A 25985-nucleotide genomic window follows, 5' to 3' on the forward strand; every position below is an offset into this window, starting at 1 on the left:
CATTGCATAGCTGTTCGATCCATTCCTTGTTTTACTGTGAGATTAATAACACACATCTGAGTTTGTTACCTATACACACTGTGGTAAATCAAGCTTGTAGCAAAACCTGGAATGGGTGAAACTGCTATCCAGTCTTATTTCCATCCCTACAATACACATACATATTCAAATATTAGGGTGGCCTTTATCTACAAAATAATGCATTCATTTAAAAGATAAATATTGGTAATAAATGTTTCTCAATTTTCTGTCAATATTTTTCTATTCTTCAGTAACTCTTAAATATTCCTCTCATTAATTCTGCACAAAAATATTTCCAAAACAAATACTAGACCTAAACTGACTATTAAATAATTATACTTCAGACCACCAGATGGTGCTAGAGTGTCAGTTTTCACTTTACTGATCCATGTTGTACCAACACAGAGGAGGTATTTCTGGGCCAATGCATTCTTTAAAAACTGTCATTGATTAACCCCATGCAGGTTAGTGTTTAGCATTGCTGAAAATAAGGATCATGACTAATGTGAGTAGTGTCTCACTGGCTTGTTGTATGGTATACCTTATCAGAAACTAGTAATAACCCTTTGAATAAGGCATACAGAGAGAGCTGTAAAGGTATTACACACTGATTACAGAACTATGATTCTGAAGTTTGGTTTCTACAGCTGCTATTGTCATGCATTTCATTATGATAGCTTCACATTATATGTCAGCTCAAACTAGTAAGTGTTTAGTAGTCCTTTTTCAGGGGGCCACTAAATAATGCAGCGTTCGAATTTGAACAGATCAGTTCCGGGAATCCTGTTTTGTTTTTAGTGGAGTTCAAAGAGAATTTCAAAGACAAAGGGAGCACAGTTGCACTTACGCAACTGGGGTGAACCATTATGGATAAATACAACTGAAAATAGAGTGCTGTAGTCTTGCCTCTGGAGTATTAGCAAGCCTGTAATTAAAAGCCAATTCCATAACAGAACGTCTTTTTTTAATTCCCTCCAATGCTGGCATTACGGCATTTGCGTCACGATGACAAGGCCAGACAGGTGTTAGATTTCTTAAGTAGACATCACCTTTCTATGTCATTATGAAGGTCTGGCTTGGCTTCTCGGGATCTGTCCTTCAGCACCGACTGACAGGATGTGACGGGGGAACTGCCTTGTACCCTTTCTTAGGCACTGAGAGGATGACTCTGCTAATTACTCCATTGATCCGTTCTCAGAATCCATATCTCACTGCAGTGTGTGGGCTGAAACTGGGCCCTGGCAGCCAGCCAGGTGGATGTAAACCTGACTCTTGATAAAGAAATCTTTACCGTATTGATTGTTTGATTTTAGTTTGTTAAGTAAACATCAAAGCCTGTCAAAACCTCCTGTCCTTCATTCTGTTTTCAGAATTGTACTTATTTATTTATTATCTACCAGCAAGCTTGCAAAAGGTAACGCCAAGTAACTTTGCACTTGACAAATGATTTGCTCTTAAATACAGAAGGCAATTCGGATATCCTGGAGCCTAAATTTTGTTATCACTTAAATCAGTCGATTCCTGTCCTAGTCACGTCCTGCCCTTTGAAAATAGATGGCGACGTGTAAATGCATTAAGACCGATAAAACCAACAGAAGCACAGGTGTATTTTTTTTACTTCCCTCCCACTTCCTGGGTAGTTTTTGCAAAGTTATTAAGGCAGTTGGCAGTAGTTAACTGGATCCCTTGTAGGATTGTAAACAATATTTGAACTCCCTTACTATTATACACACTGGAATTCCAGCTCTGTAGAAAACACATTACCGGTTTGATAAAAACAATATTGTCTGCAGTAGAACTGTTCCCTCCAGTGTTTAATAGAGGGTGGACTACCCTTTCAAACCTCAGGGGAACACTTTCCCACTGCTAGCCTCAGCTCCAGTCAGTACCTCTAATATGAAGCCCTGTATAATGAAATCGATTTCAAGTCTTGCATTTGTAGGAGAGGAATTGATATGCTTTGTTCTTGCATATTTGAATGCTAATCTAACCTGGCATATGTTGAACACTGTTCCCTACCCTAACAGAAAAGGTTAAAACAATCTTCATTGGGATCAGTAATACCAGTCTATTGCAGAATATGTGTCTAAAAGGGTTGTGAAATATTACCAGCGCTGATGAAAAAGTCCAGATTATTAAGAGTGCTGCGTGTTTGAACTAGATACAGTTTGAATAGAGTCTTCTCTTCTCGTTAACTGAGCCCTCTGCCTGGATTTGTATTCGTTGCTTGGATGTCTGTAGGATGCATCGTTTTACCCGGTTTAACAAATACAATTAAACAGCTTGGACGCAGCAGAATCTGTCAATCCAGGACGCACGTTAATTTAAAGTGCACGGAGAGCATGGAAAACGAGCTGGTCTGAGGAAACGAATACGTCCGCCGCTTCACTTCTCTATATATGGTAACACATGTTCATTTCTCGTCGCGATGAGATGTTATTAATGTGGGACGGAGGAACTACAAGACAGAGCAATATGAATTTTAAAGTTATTTTATATATGTTATGTTGAAATAGTTGTAACTAAATGATAAATACGGTTGGTCTCAAGAGTCCTTCATCACGTTATAGCTATACAACCTAAAACTGAATCCATCTCTGAGCCTGCAGTCCTAGGGTTATGCCACTGTGTGCTTAAATTATGTATATAGCAAACCGCAAAAACACACTGGGGTTAGTGACACAGAAGCGTACCTTAGCGTAGGTGAGGCAAGAGGAAGTGGGCTATTCGGCAGCTCTGATAAAATGCTCAGCGAATACCAACCTAAGGCAGGCATTATCCCGAAAGTATTGGTCGGTGTTCGTTTTCGAATTGAAAGGGAACCACTATGCTATGATTTTAATATTTAACAAGTGTTTCATATAGGAGTACTTATATATCAATATTTATAGTCTACTTTTCTTGTAAATGAAAAGAGGATATTAGGGAATATACATTGGAAATTATATAAAGACACTGCAGTTGCAATATTTAGCCACTGGGTAGCGTGTGTTCAACTAAATACAACTGAGGCAGACGTAGTTTCAGCATTTACCCAACAACTGCTGACGCGCGTGAACTAAGAAAAAAAATCGATTAAAAGAAACTAAAACTACATTTGCAAAGGCAATTAGTCACATGGCCATAATGAAAAATCCAATTGCAAGGGGCAAATACAAAACAAATGTCAAAGTGAGGATAATATACACCACACCCAGGTATGAAGGGATACTCCACGTACAGACTCTGAGAGAGGGTATTACAAATAAAGCAGAGCTTCAAAACAGTGACACTAGCAACAGCAGCCGTTCCTTGCAATGAGCTTGAAGTAGATCTTCAGCCCATGCTTGCATAATCTCGTGGCCTCGTGTTTATTTCCAGCCTTATTACTACTCGGACGGTAATCGGTCCAGAGACCTCTTTCATTTTGCGGTTGCATGAAAAGGAGAGTGTTTCCGTTCTCGTTGTTTGCGAGTGGCAGTCTTGTTACTGAATATAAAACGAGATGGTTTCCTGAATTTAGCCTTCAGCAGTCATAAGGATTGTCATTAACATCTGTCTCTACTTGGGAGAGATGCATTCGTTGGGTATTTAATTAATCCAATACCATGCAGATTCACTGTAATTTCCATACAAATACAGTTTGTTCAGCTTCTGTCTGTGTTTCACTTCGTATCTCAGCATCCAGTTTGTTTGCATATGTATTACTTGTTATATTGAACATGTACAAGCTTCTGTTGATCTTATTGTTTATCCCCGTAGACACAGCTCATCAAAACAGACCCACGTCCTATATTGTCTCTACAATATAACCCTATTCCCAGCTCTTATTGGCCCAGGTCATAATAACTGATCACAATTGCTTTGATTCGTGCAATATTAATGGAGAAAATAAAATCATTGTAATAAACAATGCATTATGCATTCATTTTTGAAAGTTATATATTTATTTTACTAAGTGAATTGGGTCTGCAGAATTGATTCATTTGCTTATATGGTTTTCATTCTGCAAATCAATAAGAACATCCCTTAATATGATTTTATTTTGCAATATACATTTCCAAACTAAGCAGCATATTTTTTAAGCCACTCTAAGTAAACTGAATACTTTTTATTTTACAGTGTATTCTATAGAGTGCTGTGATAAGGAGTATTCTAGAGGCAATACTGCTGACCCTCAACTCATTCCATTAGCAGAAGCCTGAAGGAGGCAAGTCAGTGTAGGACTGACCCTCAGGGGATCATTAAACTGCTGACATGCAGGAAATCTAGTTCCTAATTTGATGGCAGAGGGGGGGGGGGGGGGGGGGGGGGGGGGGGGGGGGGGGGGGGGGGGGGGGCGGGGGTGTCAACAAAAAAAAATCCAGAGAGATAAACAGTATTAACGTATCGTTTCTAATTAAAGGACGCTGTAATTCCTCCTGGGTTTTTTTTTTTTTTTCCCTTGTTTCAACCTGGAGTTCAAACACTGTCTCTTGAGCACGAGAGAGCAAGAGCTAGTAGTGTGCCTAGTAAAAGATTTCCTTTACAAGGGTTAAAGCATGCATCCCGTTTGCAGGACAGCAACGTTACTGCTTATGTACAAAGCAAGGGATGTTTTTGTAGCCTCTGGGATATTTGCTTCGTTAAGAAGGGTTGAAAGCACCCTGCTCAGTGGCAGTGCTGGTTATATGTTACATAGCCTTATTGCTGTGAACAGCAAATAATACAGCTAGAGGTGTGACTGCTGTTAACCAGTGTGATAGTTACTAAAGGGATATTATTGACTAATTATATTGCTGGCAGGGTATTTCAATATGATGATTGTAGACGGAGTGTATTAACAGGAGTAAAATTACACAGGTTTGGTTTATAGATAGATTGATAAATAGATAGATAGATATAGATATATTGCCATTAAGGACAGTTTTGCTTTTCAAAAAAAAAAAAAAATCTATTAAAAATGTAAATGTTGTATACAATCACAAAACATTGTTAAATGATTTCATTCATTATAACTAACGATATTTACTGTCTGTGAAATTCAAACCCGACGAGGCGAGGCTGTTCTGTTGATATTGTGTTTAATACTGCCTAAAAGCCTTGAGCTGGGTTCCACTTTCACTAATGACAGCAGATGTCAGACTGCGAGTCAGTTGATTTAATTAGCTTGCTCTGGACTTCCAGAAAACAGATGGATTTTTTTTTGAGAGAGAGAATCTCATGTCTGTGCATTTTGGTCTTTGTTTGACAAATAGGTGCTGAATCAGCCTCAGGTTTCTTAATGTATGGCTTTATACCAGAAAGATAGAGGATATACAGCACATCAGAACATTAATGCTTCCAAAATGATCTTCCATTTCAAAAGGGACATTTTTCTCATAGCACTCTGAGCTCATTGAGCCACAATTTCCTAGTGCGTGTCTAGTATATAGAGAGTCATTCTTCTAAGTGTGGACAAACACGATTTCAGGACTCATTTGTTCAGCTTGAAACACAACCGTTACTGAAATGCCAGCAGGTATTACATATTTGGGAGAAACAGGTGGATTTTTCTCACTTACAGAGCTGTGTACTGGTCTTCATTGAACTGGGGCGGAATGAATTCAGAGATATTAACCTTTAGCCTTCAACAAGATGTTATCTAAACATGCAACACACTTCACTGGGAAACTGTCACTGTGGTCTCCCACAGGAAGATAGCCCTAAATGGAATAAGTGAGAGGCTGATCTTTGCCAGAATACTTTAAACAACCCGGTCTGAACACATGACTATATATAGTATGTAGGATCAGACTGGCCTCGGTTGCTTCCCTTCAATTTCCCTTGAGGTTTTTTTTTTTTTTTTTTTTTGTGTTGTTATTTTACATTTCTCTATGGCCTGTCAACCTGCTATGTCACTAGACCAAGTCTTACTTTTTACTTCTTCACTTTGGCCTCCTTTGAAAAAAAAAAAAAAAGTTATTTTTCCTTCAATATTCTTAATGCATATTCATTTTCCAAGGACATCTTCATTATAAGGTATTTATAAATGTGCAAGCATCTCTTCTGCAGGCCCTCTAAAACTGAACAAGGTGAGGAATTGCACCACGGCAATACAGGGATTTGCTTTTGCCTTCAAGCTACGCGATTTCATTCTGCAAGAATACAAAACAAATACATTTCTGTACCCTTGATCCATGACAAATCTGACAGCTTCCATTGAATCATAGCATCTTTAGGAAACCGCAAGCAAATAAGTCTTTGTTGAACTTCATTATTTCTTATGACTCCCTTGGAAACCCAACAACAAACCATAGATTGAGTTGCTTTTCAGGGAATCGCCTGTTCTTTGATCTGCTCCCTAATTGAAGATGCGTTCAAAGGAAAGCATGTAAGATTGAAACCACTGATAGTTCAGATGCTGGTAATTTTGAACAGATCAAGAAGTGTCCCAAGAGTTTGCCTGTGATGGGATGATAACAGGAGGGCTTTGTAAAAACCAGGCTCATCAAGGTCCTTCCAGAGTAGCAGAGGAAGCTGCTCCTTTCGATCAGAAGGTAAAGACCTTGCTTTGAGCCAAAAGTTTGCTGTAGGTGACAGTGCCTAGCTGGAAAAAAGAAAACGTTGTTTCTACTTTCACAGATACCACCCAGTACTGGCAATGTATTTGTTGTTTAAACTTCATGCAGCCTTCATGTCTCGCCGGTCATTTTAATGAAGTATATGCACTGGAGCCGAAGCGTTTCTGTGCCCCTGCCAAGCCACGTTTGCTCTAAAAAGCACATTATTCCTAATACATTATCATGATCAATCACAATCCGTCAGTTTGAGGTCTTGCAGTAAATGTATTATTACAAGCGGCCAAGAAAGAACTAAATACTAAGTACATTTGTAAATAAATTAAACTGCCAGTCTAAAATGCTTACATATATATATATATATATATAATATATCTATATATATATATATATTATATATATATATATATAAGCATTAAAAAAAATTAACAAAAAACTCTGGAGAAAAAACCTCTAGTCATTCTAGTAAAAGATATTTTATTAAAATTGTATAGATAATAGATTATGCAAAATGTTTTAATATTATACTTACAAAGAAATGAAGCCCACATTTATAATATAAATATAATTTAAATAAAGATACAACATTTAAAAGGTACTGGTATTGTGGTAAAGTCTCCCTGCCAAGTCTTAAAACAGTTGACCCAAACCCCAGAACTGCAAATTTAAGTACTTTTCTACACCCTTATTTCCACAGATTAAATATAAATACTAAGACAAACCAAAAGCCTAACTCCAGGAAGGAGCTCCAGCAAAAGTTTTAACAGTTCTGTAATACATAACTGGACAGCTAAGCCATTTACCGGTTATAAAAAAGAAACACTTGTTACACACAGTAACTTACTTTCTTCACAAAATAACCTTTACACAACAACCTACAAACACTTGTGACCTGCTTTTATACCTGCCTGCTTAATCACAGGCAGGTGTTCCTCATTAAATTAGTGCCAGGTGATTCCACTTCTGACTTACCAGCAACCCCATAGCATTCTGGGGGATGTAGTCCCACTACCCTCTAGGACTACAATTTCCTCCCCCTACTCTGCCACAGTATATACTTCATTTTGTAAACTGAACATGTATTTTTTTCCTTTCAAAAACTAGGAATTAACTAAAGACTGCAGTACATTTCCAGAAAACAAAGTTTTCTGAGTATATTTATGAGTATGTAAAAGGTCATTTTTTTGGTGAGGTTACATTTGACCAAAATAAATGTGAGGTATAATATTTTATTGTGGGGTCTTTGAACATCACAACCACAGTCTAAAAATCCCCATGCTGTACAGTAGTTTTGCTTTACATTCGACTGTATCCTTCAGGACATAATCTAGTTTATTACAACATTAGAGCAGGGCGCTGGGCTTTCATTTGTTAATTAGGCTCACACTGTGCTAAAAGGCTGTTGATGCAGCTGCTGTCTTAAACCCAGTATCCACTTAAAGACAGAGACTAGAAATAATCATTACCACTGTGTCATTACCCTAATGTCACTGGTAATTCAGTGCACATCATGAACTGCGGTACTTTTTAGATTATTAAAAAAAAGCCAGACGTAATGTAATAAGCCTTTGATTGTACCGATATCTTATTTACTGTTAACATTATTCACTGAGATATTGCAAAAGCATGGATTTGTTTGTCTCCAATTGCAACGACTTGAGCCCCACAGAGTCACTGGCTGTGTCAAAGCCTGCGTGTCTTTCTTTATTAGCTTCTAACATGGAAGCTCTGTTTTTTGCGCTGATGTTTGGGTGAATCTGGCACCCTCAGCACACTAACACACATGACTGGAGTTGATTAGAAAAGCAAACAGCTTCTGAACTGAATAGTAGGAGTGAATGGGAAAGCAAGTAACCGGTATAAGCCAATGCAACAAAGACGATCCCAATACCCACAGAATCTAGATGGCCCTTGTGTGAGAATACGACCAGTATAATCTGCTGAAACACAGTGTAGCACAGTAAAAACATAGCAAAGTGTAATAATACACAGTACAAACATAGCAACGTGTAATAATGCACAGTAAAAACTTTGCAAAGTGTAATAATGCACAGTAAAAACGTGATAAAGCATTGTAACAAACAACGAGGTACGGTCAAACCTATTACTCACCACAGCAAACCAGGGTAAACTATAGCAAATATATGGGAAACGCATGGGAAAACTGCACAACTACCATAAAAACTACCATGGTAAGCTTTTATAAGGGTAGTGCAGTAGCTCTTGGAAGTGCTACTAGAATGTCTTAGTGATGAGACATGAGTCTCTGTGAGCAGCAATGACTCTGCCTCTCGTCAATAAAGAGATCTGGACACAGTTAGCTGATCCTGTAGAAACAGGCATGCTCCGATATCTTCCAGTGCAAACTGTTTAGTCATCCTGTTTTAAGTCGATGGAAGCTTTTGTTAACCTTTACACTTGCACTGTACAGTACAGATGTAAAGCTTAACATCAGACACATTCCACGCTTGATATTAATACAACATTGACTCACCTTGGAGATGTTTTGAAATGACATGTTTAGATATAGATTGCCAGGCACTGGGATATTCTGTTAGTTTTCTTCTCTAATTCTCAGTGTCTCTCACTTTAAGATTTCCAGACAAAGAACAGCATGAACTATTATACACATAAAGGTTTTCCCATGCTTCTGTTACACATTCACCGTGACTTCTCTGTGGTTTAACATACTTGCACTATGCTTTTACTTTTCTTTATTAGATTTTCTTAGGCTTTTACCACAGTTTACTGCAGTACAGTTACCTTATAAATACCTATAAACACTGAATCTTAAAATATTTACAAGTACTAAAATATGAAATTTGTATTGACTTTATAAAAGACTTTATCAACTTCCACTTATAAAAGCTAATTAGAAACACACACACACACACACACACACACACGCGCCAATATATATGCCAATGCATACAATATCGCTGCCTATCTGTAAATGTGTTTTTTTTTTATATTATGTAGGTAAAATAAATTTGAGATTAACTACAACTTCAGGGCTTAAGACCACCTAAAATAATTTGCTTAATTTGTCTTATCCATAAATGAAGCAACGTACTGTTTTTTTGTTTTGGTTTTTTAATTTATTTTTATTTTGCTGAAGGATTTATATTCCAGTGCAGGCTTCAAGCTTTTTCCTTAGCAAATGAAACCCATCCATCAGCCTCACACTTTCAAATGCAGAGCAGACTCCTGTAATAATTCTTTGCATTCTGCAATCATATTGATGCCATAAACAGATTGCTGTGACCTTTGAAAAGAGTTGGCTGAAGAGGATGCAGTTGTCTGTGCACAACTTCAAAACGCTCAATCATAAAGTCAAACTTCAGGCAAATGGTTCAGCTGAAATACTGACTTCTTACACACTTTACCTCAGCACAGTTCCTCCTGTTATAGTTTCCAACAGGATAATAGACAAGCAATTTAGCATCTGACCTAAAATCTATAATAACTACATGGACCAAAAACTGGAATACATTTTCTTGCATGGTCTATTTATATGAATACTAATGTAACGGACATTACTGACTGGATTTATAGCAAAACCAATACATTGCTCATAATCCACGAAAGACGTGCTTCCTAATTAGTTACTCACCCTTAGCACACACTGCAATCTGGTTCAATAACCCTAACCCTAACACTATCCCTAACCCTAACCCTAACCCTAATCCTAACCCTAAAATACACTCAGCTAATAGATTGCAATGGGATTAATTAACAGTAAGGGGTTATTGATTATTTTTATCTAACCCTGTCCTTGGAGAGGTATACTTGCCTGGTTCAGCAGAAGTAATCTCTTCTCCATGTGCTGAGGAAAAACCACCTGCATCTATCTGCCTTTGAAACAAAAGCTGAATTTCAAAAACTAGTTTTGGAGGTTTGATTGTGTTCGTGCCAGGCTTTCCAAAATGGAAGAGCAATGCAATTTACTTACTGATCGCTGAATTTCAGTTTAATCCTGTGAACAATCTTTACAAAGCTGGATTCCTGTAAGGTTTCACTATCAATGTTAAATCATATGACAATTACAATATTCAACCAACTTGTGGTAATATGCAAAATCTAGTGTCCAATTATATATTTTTTTCTCCACAATTTAGAATGTCCAAACAACTCCCCACAGCAGCTTGGGAAAACTGAAGGCCAGTGTCCGTCCTCTGATGCACTGCCAAGCCAATCCCCTCACAATGCAGGTGTCCGTTGAGCTTACCAGGTGCCTGACCAGTGGGGGCCACTGTAGCGTGGTGAGGTGACTCAGTCGCAAATGATTTTGCTCCCCTCAGCAGGAGCGGCAGAGTCAACACAAAACGACAAAGAATGGCAACTTTATCTAGAACCACTTACCAACTATCACTAAGGCAATTCAAGACTGTAGCTCCTCAATCATTGACAAGACAGCATCCCTAAACGTGTAACACATGGACTCTGATTAGCAGACGCAATCACTTAAAAAATGTTACTGGTAATTGTTAATCACCTTCATTATTCCCAGAGCTACAAAAGAAGGCTTTCTCAAAATCTGAAGGCTTTGTTTTCATTAGGCAAACCAATCAACTAATAGAGACATTCAGTCTACTCCAGAAGTAATTTATGGCAGTAAGAGATGCTGAAATGAGCCCACTGTGCAACTCCTGCTTCATTACCAAATTGATTCTGAATTCTGGCTTGCCAAAGGTCTCCTACAATATGCAGCTTTTATAAAATATTACAGCCTTTCATCAAAATGCTTCTGAACCTGTCCCACTAAGTTTGCTGTTCCTGGGACAAAGACTGTTAAACTCTTGGCATTTATGTGGGTTATTGAACTGGGAATCGATATGAGGTGTTTGGTCATATATCACAGAGAGTGAATGTTATTAATACAATTAAATAAAATACATCTGCATCTTATTAAGAATGTATATAATTAAAGAGCATGTATTTTTTGTTTAGTTTCAGGAACCAGGAACACATACGGCATTGAAGAACAAGTGTTGTTTGCAAGTATTGGGGAAAAGTTCTTGTATTGCATTAGAGGCTTTCCATGAAAATGATCCAGTTACCATAGTTGCAAAGTTAGATGCAAATGCCTGTGGCACAAGCCACTGGTGGAGTTGAATTTGTACATGTTGTGCAATAATGTTTTGTTTTATATGGTGCGTTTATAAATCGCCCTGGAAATGTTTAGAGGAGATACAATAACAGCAAGATTTCGCTCCCAAAGCACTTCAATCCAAAAAAAACCCAGTTCTGTTTATGTCTATGTTTAGAGGGGATGAGAATGACAAACTGTGTGTCTGACCAGGCTTCAGACTTGAATTAGAAATGGGTCTGAAGTGAAAAAAGAATCCATTTCAAATAACATTTCATTCTTTGGAATTTTCCTAAGTGCTATGGAATGACAGCTTTGATTCTAATTGATCTATACATTGAAAATAAACTACCGTATCAGAAAGAAAGTCAAGTAGACAAACATTTTAATATTTCACTTATAAGATTAAACAACCTCCTTAGTTGTATGCTACATGTCACATCAATGATGATGTGTTAATCTACTTGACTACCCTGTCCACACTACTTAAATATACAATCAGCATGCCGTGAAACCACATGATCATTATTCACTTCTTTTCTAACAGAAATGTATCCATTCCATTAATGCATGAATATCCGTTATTATCAACAAATATTCATATTATTATCAACATTTGCGGATATGCCTATTTGCCTGTACCTGGTTTAATTTCATTTAGTATGGTATACATAACTCATCTTTTGAGAATAAGAGGTCATTAAATACAAAAGTCATTCCAAATTCATAATTTAATAGTCCGGAGATTTGCTGAGCAAATGACATACTTTAATTATGACGAGCTTCCTATTAAGAAGTAGATTTTACTGATTGAGTGATGCACATTTACAGTGTCAGTCCTGTATACAGTGAGGTCTTAAAGCAAACATTTCCACTACACCTCTGATGATATGCCCAATTTCAAATCTGGCCAGTGTGTTGGTGGTATCAGGGTAGTTTGTTATATTTTCTGAATCTAAACAAAATTGCAGCAGAAACAGAACTCCATGCCCTATTGCTTCAAGGTCTTAGTATTTAACACTATTAGGTAGAGCCACCATTAGCCTGGTATGAGATGTGTGTCTTCTATTTGCCATTATTTGAATAAGATGCCAATATGAATTATTATGGAGGTCAAGAAGAGCTACTTCCTTGTAGTGACCCCTGGGCAACGTCTCTGACGGCAAAAAGCTCTTCAAATCGAACTTACCATGCAATGCTTAAGCAAAACAATTTTGGGCTTGGTTAGTACTTGGATGGGAGACCACCTGGGAATACTGAGTGCTGTAGGCTGAATGTTAAGCTCATAGGAATATATATATATATATATATATATATATATATATATATATATATATATATATATATATATATATATATATGTGTGTGTGTGTGAATTATTATACTGAGCTTTTAACACCTTTAAGCATTGCATATAGAGGGTTTGTCCTGCAGGTGGCGCGGGTGTAGGTTATCAGCCTCTATCACAAGCCATCATTGGAGAACCGGTCTGTATACTTTAACCATGCAGACTGACGAGTGTCTGGACTCTTGACCTAACAGCTAGCCCTTTGTAGATGGGTACTCATTCTCCCCACACTTGAACTTCAGCCCAGTCAAAGCACAGCACCTGGGCACCGACATTCAAACCTATCTTTCCAAGCACTGTATTTTTAGAAGGAGTGTACAGACCCAGAGAATGAGCCAAAAAAAAAAAAAAAAAAAAGTGCCTCTTGTTTTTTTAAGATCTTCTTTTCCAAGAAGTCAGTTTTTAATGGCGTTTCTTTCTCTGGGACTCATGCTGCGCAGGAGCAGGCAATGAAGTTGCTGCTCTCATTCAAAACTTTACATTTTTTAAAATGATTATTTACCTTCAAATAATATACAGGGCAGCCCATAAGCCAGGCATCTTAGTAGGCAATTGTTAATATCGGTTGTCTCTCTCTATTTCTGATCATTTTGATGTGTGGTGCAGATAGTTAACTAGGTGTGGCTGCCCGATTTCACAGTGAACATCCTAATTAGCAGAATATATGATTTTACCTACGATGCCTGACTTACTGGACACCCTGAATATATTTATCAGGAAAAGCCAATTGTGTGATGATGGTGATGAGGTCGTTTATCAGGAATTACAGATACTTTTTTAACCAATCAGCTTTTTCAGCCAATCAGGTTTTCTGGTCATTGGTGTCTGTAAGGTAAGTGTTTTGAAGAATAACCCCCCCAACTCTCTTCAGAAACACTTGAGCCATTGATAAAAACAGCCTTCTTTAAGTCTTTAAATAACGCACAAGTTAAAGTTTTACAAATAGGACCCAATGTTCAGCAATATATTACATTTGCCCACAGGATACAGTGTGTCAAAAGTGTATAAGATTAATTTGAAGAAAACTAAAGACAATAATGTTATACTTTGCCTAGGACTCAATTTAAATTATGGCACCACGATCCTTATAGCGACTTTAAAAAAGTACCACATAACAAAAACTGTGTGCAGGTTTTTAATGAAAACTCTGCAATAAATGCCAGCATCAGTTTTATCACAGCCAGCAGCATAATCATTGAAATCTAATCCTGGGGTTTGCTATAAAAATTCAGCAATAAAGTTTTAACATATTTTATTTCAACAGACGCAGACCAACGTTTTAGAACCAGTAAGTACCATATGAAGACAACCCTGATGATTGAGTCTCTCCAGAGCTTGAACTCTCTTTGGAATAAAAGGGTCCTCTTCAGTTAGCCGTGCCAAACGCATATCGTTAAGCTGAGTTTTATCAATACATATTCTAGGAGTGCATATAAAAGTCTTATAAAAGTTTCCCATAGTAAAAGCACAGCAAAGTATAATAAAGCGCAGTGAAAGCGATGGTAAAGCGTAGGTAAGTATTTTAAAGAACAGCATATTAATAAACATGGTAAACCAGGGTAAATTATGGGAAATGCACAGTATAACCATGGGGAAGGCATGGTAGAACTGCATGATCAACTCGTATAGGGGTTGTGCGGTAGCTCTTGGAAGTACTATTGGAATGTCTTAGTGATGTGACACAAGTCTCTGTGATTAGTAATGACTGTACCTCTTGTCAGTAGAGAGATCTGAATAAGTCAGCTGATCTTTTAAATGCATGATATAACCATGGAAAAAGCGTGGTAAATCTGCGAAAAATGCCGTGCAAAAATACCGTGGTAAACTTTTATAAGGGAAAAGAGCAGATTCTTTTTCAGCTGGAGGAAATGAGTGTTTGAAATGTGTCTGTGTTTGATTGACAGCAAGGTGAGGAGTCAGAAAACATGCCAAAAATCAAACATCTCAAGCAACATTCCTCACTAACAGCATGCTTCAAAGACAGAACAGCAGGTCCTGCTAAGTGGTGATAATGGAGAATATCTTCCCCCATGTTCACATTACCTTCTAACACGTTAGCGACAAGACAGGGATAACATCAGTCCAACCTTCCTCTGGTCACCTGATCTGTATGAAACAAGTACAGCCCTGTGTGTACGATTAAATAATACAGTGAGCTTGTAGCATGTAGTGTCTACATGGTAATGGAATATGTAATAAAATATAGACAAGCCTAGCAAAGCACTTAAGCATGGTACAGCACACAGACAGGATTTGGTGCTGGTGGATAATTGCCTTTACAATTCTTACAACCGAGTCTAAAATATATTATTATTATAGTACAGGCATACATATTGCATTGTATTATAGTGCAAGTTATACTGAGCTTTAGCAGAGCACTGTTTCCCCATGTGTTTTATGCACAGGAGAAATGTTTAATAGAAAAGGCTTTTCAAATCTAAGAAAGACAACCAAAAACATAATGCATTTACTGATGGGTCTTGTTAGATATGTGTGCAATCTAACATTTTGGTTTCAAATCCCACCTCTGGTACTGCATGGTAAAAGCCATGGAAGGCAGTACTAAGCACTAAGGTAAATATTAAAAAGATAATATACAGTACAGCAAGCCCCTGCAAAAACAAAGCAATACAAATCAATACCTGTGCTGTGCACTGCTTGTATTTCAAGTAACTAACAGGGAAAGTTTAACATTGCAATTCACTGTACACAGCAGGGGGCTGGCATTCCATTCCATTTCCCACCACTCATCTATGAGGCATTTATCTTCTTTCTGATTAGCGGTAATACAGTATATGGGCAAACACACACTTTATGCCGGTGTGGGTGGCAGTAAAGGGATCAAAGCATGGCTGGTCACTTTCGCTAATTAGGTTGATTTCCCAAAAGAGCAGCGAGTCAGCAGCTGGGACACGGCTTACATTTTAATCCTGAAATCAGTTAATTGGAAGAGCAGTAACTGTCCAAACATTCATTTATGTAAGTAGAGACTGTGTTTATTTATTGATTTTTTTGTATTCATATTTTTGTTCCAAGCACAGACCACAGAGTAGCTGCAGGATCTCATCTTGGTGCACACTTATAAATGTTATATAGTAGATGAAGCACAAACCTGAATTTGACATAGTAGAGAATATTTCAGGCTGGCCAAATATTTAGAACTGGAGTTTTTAAAACCAGACCCAACTTCTGTTTATTTAATCTATATAATCACTATTCACACATTGCACTGCAATACAGCTCTTACAGTGTATGTTATTTATATACATGCTACTATATGTAAAGCACAAAACAAGAAAAGAAAAGATGTATTTTAAAAAGCATAATATTACCTCATAAAAATGATTATAAATATATTGTAATTAAGTTTCTTTAATAATACTAAATATTAAAAAAGGGGAGTGTGGAAAAGCATGCGATATTTCCATTACATCACAGAGTAGGCTAACAACACACCCTTCCCCCGCTGACAGAAATGTGTCATAGCAACGAGAAGGTTTTCAATCACAGCCGAGCCCCTTCTAGCATCTAAGCGGGTGTTTTTGAAGATGCACAAAGTTAGGTCAGCTTCGTTATGTCAATATTTTCAGATTTAAAATGCACTGGCAAATGTTTCTTCAGTGAAACAAGACTTCTAGTCGAAACATTAGACATTGAAGTTTATTAGGTTTCCATTAGTATTACTATTGTGCGTTTAATAGTTATAAGGTGGGAGGGGTGTGGGGCTGCAAATATCTTGTGAATTGCAGATTTTTGGCATTAGAACAGTCTGTCATTTCAGATTCTGGAACCTGTGGAGATGCCTGCTGTACACTTGCAATTCCTCTGTATTGCAACAGGCGGCGCTGTGAAAGCATTCCACGGAGGAAAAACCAGATGCTGGGGAACAGCCTTGTGTTTGGACTTGACACAGCACTGAACATCTGGCAAGAGTTCACTAATAAACAAGAGCTCAACGGCTGTCTGTTTAATGCTATAATTTACTTTGCTGAAGAAGCCGTGTGGTGCAACTCGTACTATTGGAAGAACTGAGAAGCAATACACAGTTAGGAGAGTAAAGCCTGGACCAGAAAAAAAAGCTGTTCTAAATATCATAGTTAATGGACAGGACTGAAAAGTAAATTGGAAACCAATGGGTCACAATCTCTGTTTAAACTGCTGTTAGGACTTAAATTTCTTTTCATATACAGTAAAATATATATTTACCTAGGTTTAAAACATGTGTAATGTATAATGTAAAACACAAACATTCCTTTTTCAAAGCATTTAATGAATGTGAAAAAAGGTTCAATAGAATCAGTCATGCAGAAGCTATGTAAATGTTACAGCTGAGCGGTGGGAACAGGCTGTAAGGGATGGCTATGAAAAGCATATTGAATGAAACATCATCACGGTAAGTCCTAGCCTCATACAACATTTTGAAAGTGGGAAGCTCATTTTTACTAACATATAAATTAAAAAATTCAAATGTCACCTGTACAATTTATTAGCAACTTAAGTATCTGGAATTTTTGTCAAATACTTTTCAATCGCCTGTTCTCCCTACAGCTTTTGTCAGTTCTTTCACTAGACCTCTGCCAACATTAGGGTTGTGATGAAAGCAAAGGAAGCTTTTTCAACTGCAGGATCCTGACCCACTTCGAAAGCCCATTGTTTTAGATCAAAGCCTGTTGCTCTAAGGTTGATAATACTAAAAAGACACATTTAAAAAACGGGGGACAAAAGACCCCCCCCCTCCCACCTGCTGGGAAGAGAATACAACCTATATCATGTGACCTATTCCATCCACTAATAACACACACAAGCTGGGAAACCGGCTGCTTGAAGATAGTAAGTCACTGTTGATTACTGTTTCTGTAAAGCATGTCGCACATGTGTTTAAAGTGCAGACAGTAGAACAAAGCCGTTGAGAATAAAGCTATCTGATACAACAGAGGCTGCCTGTGGATCCTCTGTGTTTATTAAGGTTTCATCCTCACTTGCTGGCAGATTTATTGCATGCATGTCTGAATTGGGCTGTTTGTAAACGGGAAGGCAAAGTGTTGATTGAAAAAAAATTATATATATATATATATATATATATATATATATATATATATATATATATATATATATATAAAACTGAGCAAAATATAAATGGGAGGAATAGAAGAAAATGAGGGCATTCAGGCCTTGAGGGAAAAAAACTGACTGTTTGAGCACAATGAAAGAAAAAACAACAAACAAGCCCTTGGCAGGCAACAGTCCTCCGAGAGGTCCTGTTTGAGAATCTGGTGTCTCCCCGACGTGTCATTTTTCATAACATGGCTTCAAAAAAACGTTTTCTTCCCAGGAGAAGTGGATTCAGTTGAAAAGTCTGGAAATGCCTTTTATATGGGATCAGAGGAATAAAACATACTAACACACTTCTGTTAGCCCTCTCTAAAAATGATCTTAAAAAAAGGCCTTACCAAGAAATTCCATAAAACAGACATTAAAGTGAATTGGGCCGCAGCTTCTAGTGTGTTTCCTGGGGTCTACCTTAATCTACATAGGGGTGGATTTCAGCCTCACCTTGATCTAAATTCTCACTGTATTTTTATTGTATACAGTGATGTTATGAAGCGGATCAATACCTCTGGTGGAAAACACCAAGAGGATTAGTATAGTTATTTTGATCTCCTGCTGTTCTGATCGTTACAGTATCTGACTGTATTTCAACCTAGTCAGCCTCACTTTCCTGAAATGCCCTTCTGTACTGATGCCCCTCTGAATAGCATGACATGTTTTACCTCATAAAAAGATCTGTTTACATTTGAATAGACACTCATTTGTAAAGGCCACAGATCACCTGGACACATATACACAAGACATGAATTATGACAGGAAATATTTAACATTCCAGAGTCCTGTACTACACACACACACACACACACACACACACACACACACACACACACACACACACACACACACATTAGCATTCTGTACAATAAACTGCTCTTGTTCTGTCCCTTACTTTTATGGCCTGTCCTTGAATGCTTGACCACGTGGTTAAGTGTTATGCAAATCAATGAAAGCAGCGTGAGTCCAACAGTAGGGTATTTTTCCACTGGTGTGATAAAATGTTTCAGTTTAGCTCCAATCCCAGGCATATCATTCTTATGATTCCTTTATCAAACCACCTGGTGAAAAACTGATAATTACATACTGGCCTGAATCTGGTGATAGCTGTATACTGTAATAACTATGGCGCTACAGTCATTTTAATTTAACTCAGTCAGTGGTTATGTAACTCTGCAAGATTTATTGCAAGAGGTTAAAACTTCTTCAATCAGAATCTAACACCACCATCTAAAATCGCAGTTATCATTAACCTGTGTGTTGAAAATGACACGCCACGCAGAGAAAACGTCTTTTGTTCAAAGCATGCTTGAGCAGGCCCAGAGGCTGCAAGATTCGTGATTCGGATATGCAAATTAGTAATTGTACATTTGGCAATAGATGAGCTAAATAGTGAGTAACCTGCTTCTTTTACAGTTTACAGTGGCTGCCACAGCCTGTTTGCTCCTGGGCGATCTGCTTAAATATTCGGTTAGAATTAAAAAAGCAATGCTTGCAAGTCCTGCGCGGTTATCTCCAGGGCCAGGAACTAACATGTAAGTCTTTTCTGCAAGGCGTATTATCGCTGGCCGATAAGTACGCTGAGAAAGTCAGTGTTTATCCTGTATTCAGTGGCATAATCCCGTTTCTGGGAACACGTGTACAGTTTCATTTTGAAACTTTAACATTGCAGTCTGTCTAAAATAACAGTACCTCCTCACAAGAGGAAAATCGTCAGTCATGCTATTTAGTTAGTTTTGGCAAAAAAAATTAAATATATGCTTGGGAAGAAATAAATAGCTTAGTCCTGTGGCTTGGTGGTATGGAAAAATGCCAGAAAAACAGCATGGCATCATTTATAAGTTAGAAACAGATTGGAATTATAAGAAGCCTATAAAAAGACAGCAACATTCGCATATATCAAAAAAGCTGCGTGCCTTAAATAAAGTCCCCCTCTGATCTGACCACTATTTCTGTGGACCTGGCCCATGTTTCAGAGGCATGCCCTCATGTCCTTTGTTTTGGTCACCTTTTACTGTGCTTTAAAAGATCTGTGAAAAGATAATTCAATTTTAAGGTGATCGAATTTCTTAGAGAGTCTTGCTTCAGGCATGCTGTCCTCGATTAAGGTGAGGCCAATCAATTTTAAAATGGAACATGATAAGCCACATCTTATTTATTAATATTTTAAAGGTACAAGTAGAAACAGGAGCATGCCTATTTGCATATAAATGTTGGGGAATGTTTCTTGAAAAAGAAGAAAGCACAGAAGACCAAACTAGGCTGCAGTAAACCAACGCTGTGAAATGATAACTTAGTGTAGAATTGAACCTGGTTTTGGTTCCAGTGTGCTGTTGCAGAGTCGATTAAAAAGAAACAGATGTCTAAAATCTGTCTGGTCACTTCCCAGGCAGGGAACGACTTGATTAAATCACCTCAGGGCGATGCTGGAGTTCAAATTACCTGTTATTACCTGTGAGTTGCTGTGCCTCACTTCAAGGAGCCAGCAATGAAAGGATAGCCCCAGGCTGCATTCTTCTCTGTAAACCAGCTAATTCACCAGCCAATCTGATTGCATTTCAGTGCTGGCAACTGCTGTTGTGCAGCGTGTTCTGTTTGAGTCTAATTTTACCCATGTTGCTGAAAGCTGCTGGTAGCCTGGCTGAAGATGTATAGAGAGTGCTTCAGGGCATCATGTAACCCTGTTAAATCTGTCAGAAAGAACAAAGAGAGGCATTAGAATTAGAAACCAAATGAAAATGACTCAACTGGGCTGCTCAAAAATGAGTTCTCAATAACAGTAATGTGCGAATGGCATAGTTAAGAGCACAGAAGGGATCAACTAACAATGGAGACGCAAGGGAAATATCACTATGGTTTATGTGCAATTAACGCTAAAATGTATTGTTGCTTATATTATGCTGGTGTTAAATTAGCAAAGTTAAGAATCTGGTGGGGGGTGTGGGGTAATTGAACCCTCATCTACAGTTTAGTGTGCCTTTTAAAGAGTTCAAAGCATAGTACCACTGAGCTACCATTGAAGTCTGCACATACACCCTTTATTTTATTGTCCTGAATGATCATTTTCATTTTTTCCAGCAGAAGCAAAGATGCTTCAGCTCCATAGTGATTTGAAGAGGAGCAAAAACATTACTGAATGAAAAGAGGAGGAATCAAACAGGTGCACCTATAAAGAACCTTATGACCCTAACCAAAAACCAGTCAGCTAATGCCTTCTGTTACCAGTGCAATTAAATGCTCTTAGAGAACAATTAAATTGAAAGAAATCATACTCATTCTGCTTGTTTTTGTAAGTGTGCACAGCACTACTAATTAAATCCCCAGGCTGCTTTATGCCAAATGCATTCGAATGTATTATTCAGAGATTATCCAAATGTGTCTGTGAGCTGGAATTAATATTTGTTTAGTTGAAATGACTGTTTTAACTTGAGTTAACGTGACCATGCTGTCAATTACAATATATATGCCTAGAGCAGCTTCCGAGGAGCTTGAAGAAATGTTGCTTCTACAGAACCAAAACATATCCACCAAACACAGATCTGGGTTCAGATGAAACCACAGAAGATAAAACAGCTTTCTCAATGATGCAACAGTAAGTAACACGTTTATCATAATAAAGAATACACCCTACTCTGTAGAGGATTAAGTAGCTGATAATTGTGGACCTTACAGTATAAGTCTATAAGGTTCAGTATTTTCACATAGATATAACCATTAGAAGTAAACAGCATCTGAGTGTGTATAAACAGTTCTTATGCTTGAAGACTTGTTTATATAATATAATACAATATTTGAGTTTTCTTTAAACAGCAGGCAGTGAAAGTGTATCTTTTAATAACAGTAATATCTAGCTTGCTGGTACATCATGCTGGCCTCGCTGTGAAGCTTCAAAGGAAATCTAAAACCTAAGCATAACGGTAATACAGAAATGCATACTGTACAGGTAGGACTGTGGCCTAGTGATGCACTGTGTTGAAAAAGAATACCAAAGCTATACAAACACTAATAACCAGCTGAGGGCAGTTCACAGATAATTTTTTCTGACTAGTTCAATAGAAGAAAATGTTTATTATTTGATCATTAAGACTGGTTGAGTAACTACTGCAGTATACTGAAATATTGTTTTTGAAACAGGCAGGAGGAAGACAGCTTTGCATCGCTAGAAGCCTGCCAAGTGCTAGAGCTGTGAAATTGCTTCAGCCAGTCATGTACAGAGTTGGCTCTGAAAGGCAGAAAGTTAAAGCTGTTCCCACTACTATGGGGTCCTGCCTTGGGTCCTGGTGGCAGCATCAGAAATGTCTATTTACCATAACATACCAGACAAAACTTTACCCTAAAACATTAGGAAATGTAAGGTCAAAAAAGAGGCCCTACTGGCTGGTTGATCTTAAAACTGTCAAGTCAGTCTAAAGCTTCCCAGTGATTCAATATCAGCAACAAAGCTAGCTGCTAGGTAACCCATTCCATACCCTCACCACTCTATACAATATCTCCTACCATTTGTCCTAAGTCTGTGTCCACTTAATTTCCAACTGTGTCCTCTGGTCCTGGTTTCTGCACTACGCTTGAAGCATTTGCTAATGCTAACTTTGTCACCTCCTTCAAAGCTTTAAATCGAACCTCCAATCCTGCTTTGTTCTAGGATTCCACTTATATAGCGACCTTCACATACAAGCGCACCCACATCAAAACTCACAAACGCTCAATCCAAAAGATTTCAAACTACTTGCTGTCACTGCAGCCTAGATAATAGCTGCGTACCGGGTATAAATACACAGCTAAATGAAGAAATGAAGAGATATTCACTGAGCAATTTGGTTTCACTTAACTTAACAGAAAATGACCGGGTTAATTGATCTTTTTGCTATGCATGAAGAAGATGCAACGTACAATTTTCTCCAAGAACAAAAAATAAAAGGAAAGCAGTTAAATCTGCTTCAGTTATGACTACATTCCAGGAGAGTCATTTATAAGGGGACTGGTCATGAATTAAGATGGATGACACATAGAGGATAACAATCTGCCCATTGTACCAGACTGGGATTTAACTACTAAGTTAGTTACCTCTGTAGTTATAATACAAAGTGCATTCACAACAAAACCAGTGGCTAGCAAAGGGAAGAGCTGGATGTGACCACTATTGCAAAGATGCATCACACATTAATGAGAGTGTAATGATATTCTTTATTATTGTTTAGCACCTAGGATTTCAGTTACCTTTCCTACACACCACAAATGTAATCTATTTCGCAATTAGATTTTCTGTCTCGTTAACGTCAAACAATACCCCGTTAAAGCCACAGTGACCCACTGTTCCATGGTTTCATTTTATTTTAAAGTAAGAATATTTTCTGAGTGACTGTTAACTACATTCTTCCAGTTTATGGGGGCCTTGTTGGCTGTCGGGTTTGTTTACATAAGCAACCTCCCTTCCTGTCACTAAACTTATAGTGGTCAGTACCCTGTGCCTGCAGCAGCAGGGGGCTGGGAATGTCATTTAGGGCAATGTATTGCATTTTTAATGCAGTCCTATTGCATAAGTAATAGGTTTTGCCAATACAGTAAACTACTGAAAACAACATGTGTTACTAACGTCATGTTTCTTCATAAGATTGTAATTACTAGTACCGCACTGCTGTGCCAGATCTTGACAAACTACTCCGCTGTCCTCTAGTTTGTCCTGGATATTGCAAACCTATGATTTTCTCTTACAAGCAGTCAAATTATAGCTTGCCCTAGTTGAAATTAACTGTTTGTACATAATGTAGATATTGCTTTATTCAGGTACCTATAAATTCCCAACGCAATACAGCCTTTTTAAAAAGTGGCTCTACTGGGTTCACTCGTACTGCTTAAAAACTCACATCACGTCTTTTCTGATTATCCATTAACCTTTTTTATTTATTTATTTATTTATTCAGTTTGGTGTGTTGCTGCATTTCCTGGGGGTGGCGTTTCAGACCAGTCTCTGCAATGAGAGGCAAGACCGATTTTTCACTAGTCTTATCAGCAATTCCGATTGCATACAAATCCGCAGCGCCACTCCTGTGAAAGAAAGAAAGAAAGAAAGAAAAAAAAAACCAAGGGACCATTGCACATTCCTCCTCACGGGAGAACCAAGCCGTTTTCCTTTGAGTCCCCGCTTTTGCAACAAAGTAGCAAACCAGATGCATTAGATCTGGCTGCGCTCAACGGTCTATGCATGTGGTTTATAGCATCGAAGTTTAGAAACAAGTTTTATTATTAACTTTCTGTTAGTTATATTGTTTTCTGAGATTTTATTTGCCGTCACCATGGGCACAAAGTGGAGACGGACTGCAGACTTTTCCTGTTGGACATTAATATTGGTCGCGGTTTTGTTCAAAAGCTGTCATGGAAGTTGTGCGGAGAAAGAGTTGGAAAGCAGGGAAGAAGAAGCGAATGTTGTTTTAACTGGAACTGTTGAAGAAATCATGAACATGGATCCGGTACACAATACTTATTCTTGCAAGGTAAGATTTCAGGGGGGAAGGTGTTTGATGTTGTAGAACACCGAAGTAAATAATAACAATGGCTGATCTTGAAAATATGATAGACACAAATACGATCTCTCTGCGATATGTTTTACCTATTTCGTTTCAGCTGATGCCAAAAAAGTTAATTTGATCTGACGCTGCTGCTGCAAAATTAACTGGTAAATTAAATTTTAGAGTGTCAGATCTAGGAAACTATACCGTGAAGCTTAGTTTTAAAACCTTACTTAGTGGGTGGTCACCTGTCTACATTTCTCACTCGTGTTTATAGAGTTCATAATATTTTAATTCTGGTTAATACTGGTACTGTACCTTATTTGTGGTTAGATCGCAGGTATACAGTATACAGACAGGACAAGAAATTAGCAAAGCGCTCCCTTTGTGAAAATGGACAAGAAATATGTGTTTCAGGTCTGCTTCTCGCAATCTGAGATTTTAACGTCATTTTGTTTACACTTGTAAACAATTTTTAAAGATCTGTTACCAGTTTCAGATTTTTTAAAAGAAAGGTTTAAGTTGTTTTGCCAACATCTCCTTACATGTTTCTGATCTCATTCGGAATGCCTTGCAACCCTACTCGCAACTGAATATTGTGAAGTTACCAGATAAGTATAGGTATAGCCCATGCTTTATCTGTTTAACTTTGGTACCGAGGCAACTGTAGAGTAAGCAGGGCAAGGCGTTTAAATCTGCCTTATTTGTTGTAAGATTAGGTCGCAGGTATACAGATGAGAGGATACTAGCTCTCTCTTTATTGAAAAATGGAAGCGTCTGCTTTGCAAATTAATTTTAATATTTTTTGGACACACACCCCCGGGTTGTTGTTGTTGTTGTGTGTATGTAAACTAAAGCCATCTTCTACACAAACTTGTTTTGTATTTCAACACAACCCACTGCTGTAAACATGAATAATCCCCTCCAGGCTATATGCCCGAGAGCGTACTTAAACAATAATGTAGAGTCTCAATCAACACCCACTGCCTTGTTGCAGACTCACTTGGGCATGAGCCGCAGAAAATGTAAATAAAAAACAATAAATAATAGAGAATTACTAAAACCAAAAGAAAAGCATTCATTACTAACTTTTGTTTTTAGGGTAACTACATGTTTGTTTACAGTTATGACGTGTGGGCTAAAGTATGCAGAAATAAGAAAACTAACACGTTTCTTACATTTAAAACTCCCACATTTGCTATACTAACACCAATCTTCCATTCCCTGCACGCAGTCCGAATTATGCCCCATCAAAAAGTTGACCGATTTTCTGCGTGACCTTAAAACAGAACTGCTAAATGGACTGTCGCAGAGTTCAATTAGGCAATGTAGCGTGAACACATGGGCCCCTGCTTCATCCCCAGACTGCACTGGTGATGTACTTGTTGCTTTTGCTCTTG

General features: G+C 37.9%; 1 protein-coding gene across 1 annotated transcript in view; it reads left to right on the top strand.

Moving 5' to 3' along the window:
• The first annotated feature begins 24018 nt into the window (after positions 1-24018).
• LOC121328241 (agrin-like) overlaps positions 24019-25985 on the top strand; it is a 163784-nt gene continuing 161817 nt past the window's right edge. Inside the window, exon 1 of the mRNA XM_041272800.1 lies at positions 24019-24570. Coding sequence (XP_041128734.1) covers positions 24373-24570 — 198 coding nt within the window. The 5' untranslated portion in view covers positions 24019-24372. The remainder of the gene's footprint in view (positions 24571-25985) is intronic.

This window comes from Polyodon spathula, chromosome 16, assembly GCF_017654505.1.
Source record: "Polyodon spathula isolate WHYD16114869_AA chromosome 16, ASM1765450v1, whole genome shotgun sequence".
Taxonomy (NCBI): Eukaryota; Metazoa; Chordata; class Actinopteri; order Acipenseriformes; family Polyodontidae; genus Polyodon; species Polyodon spathula.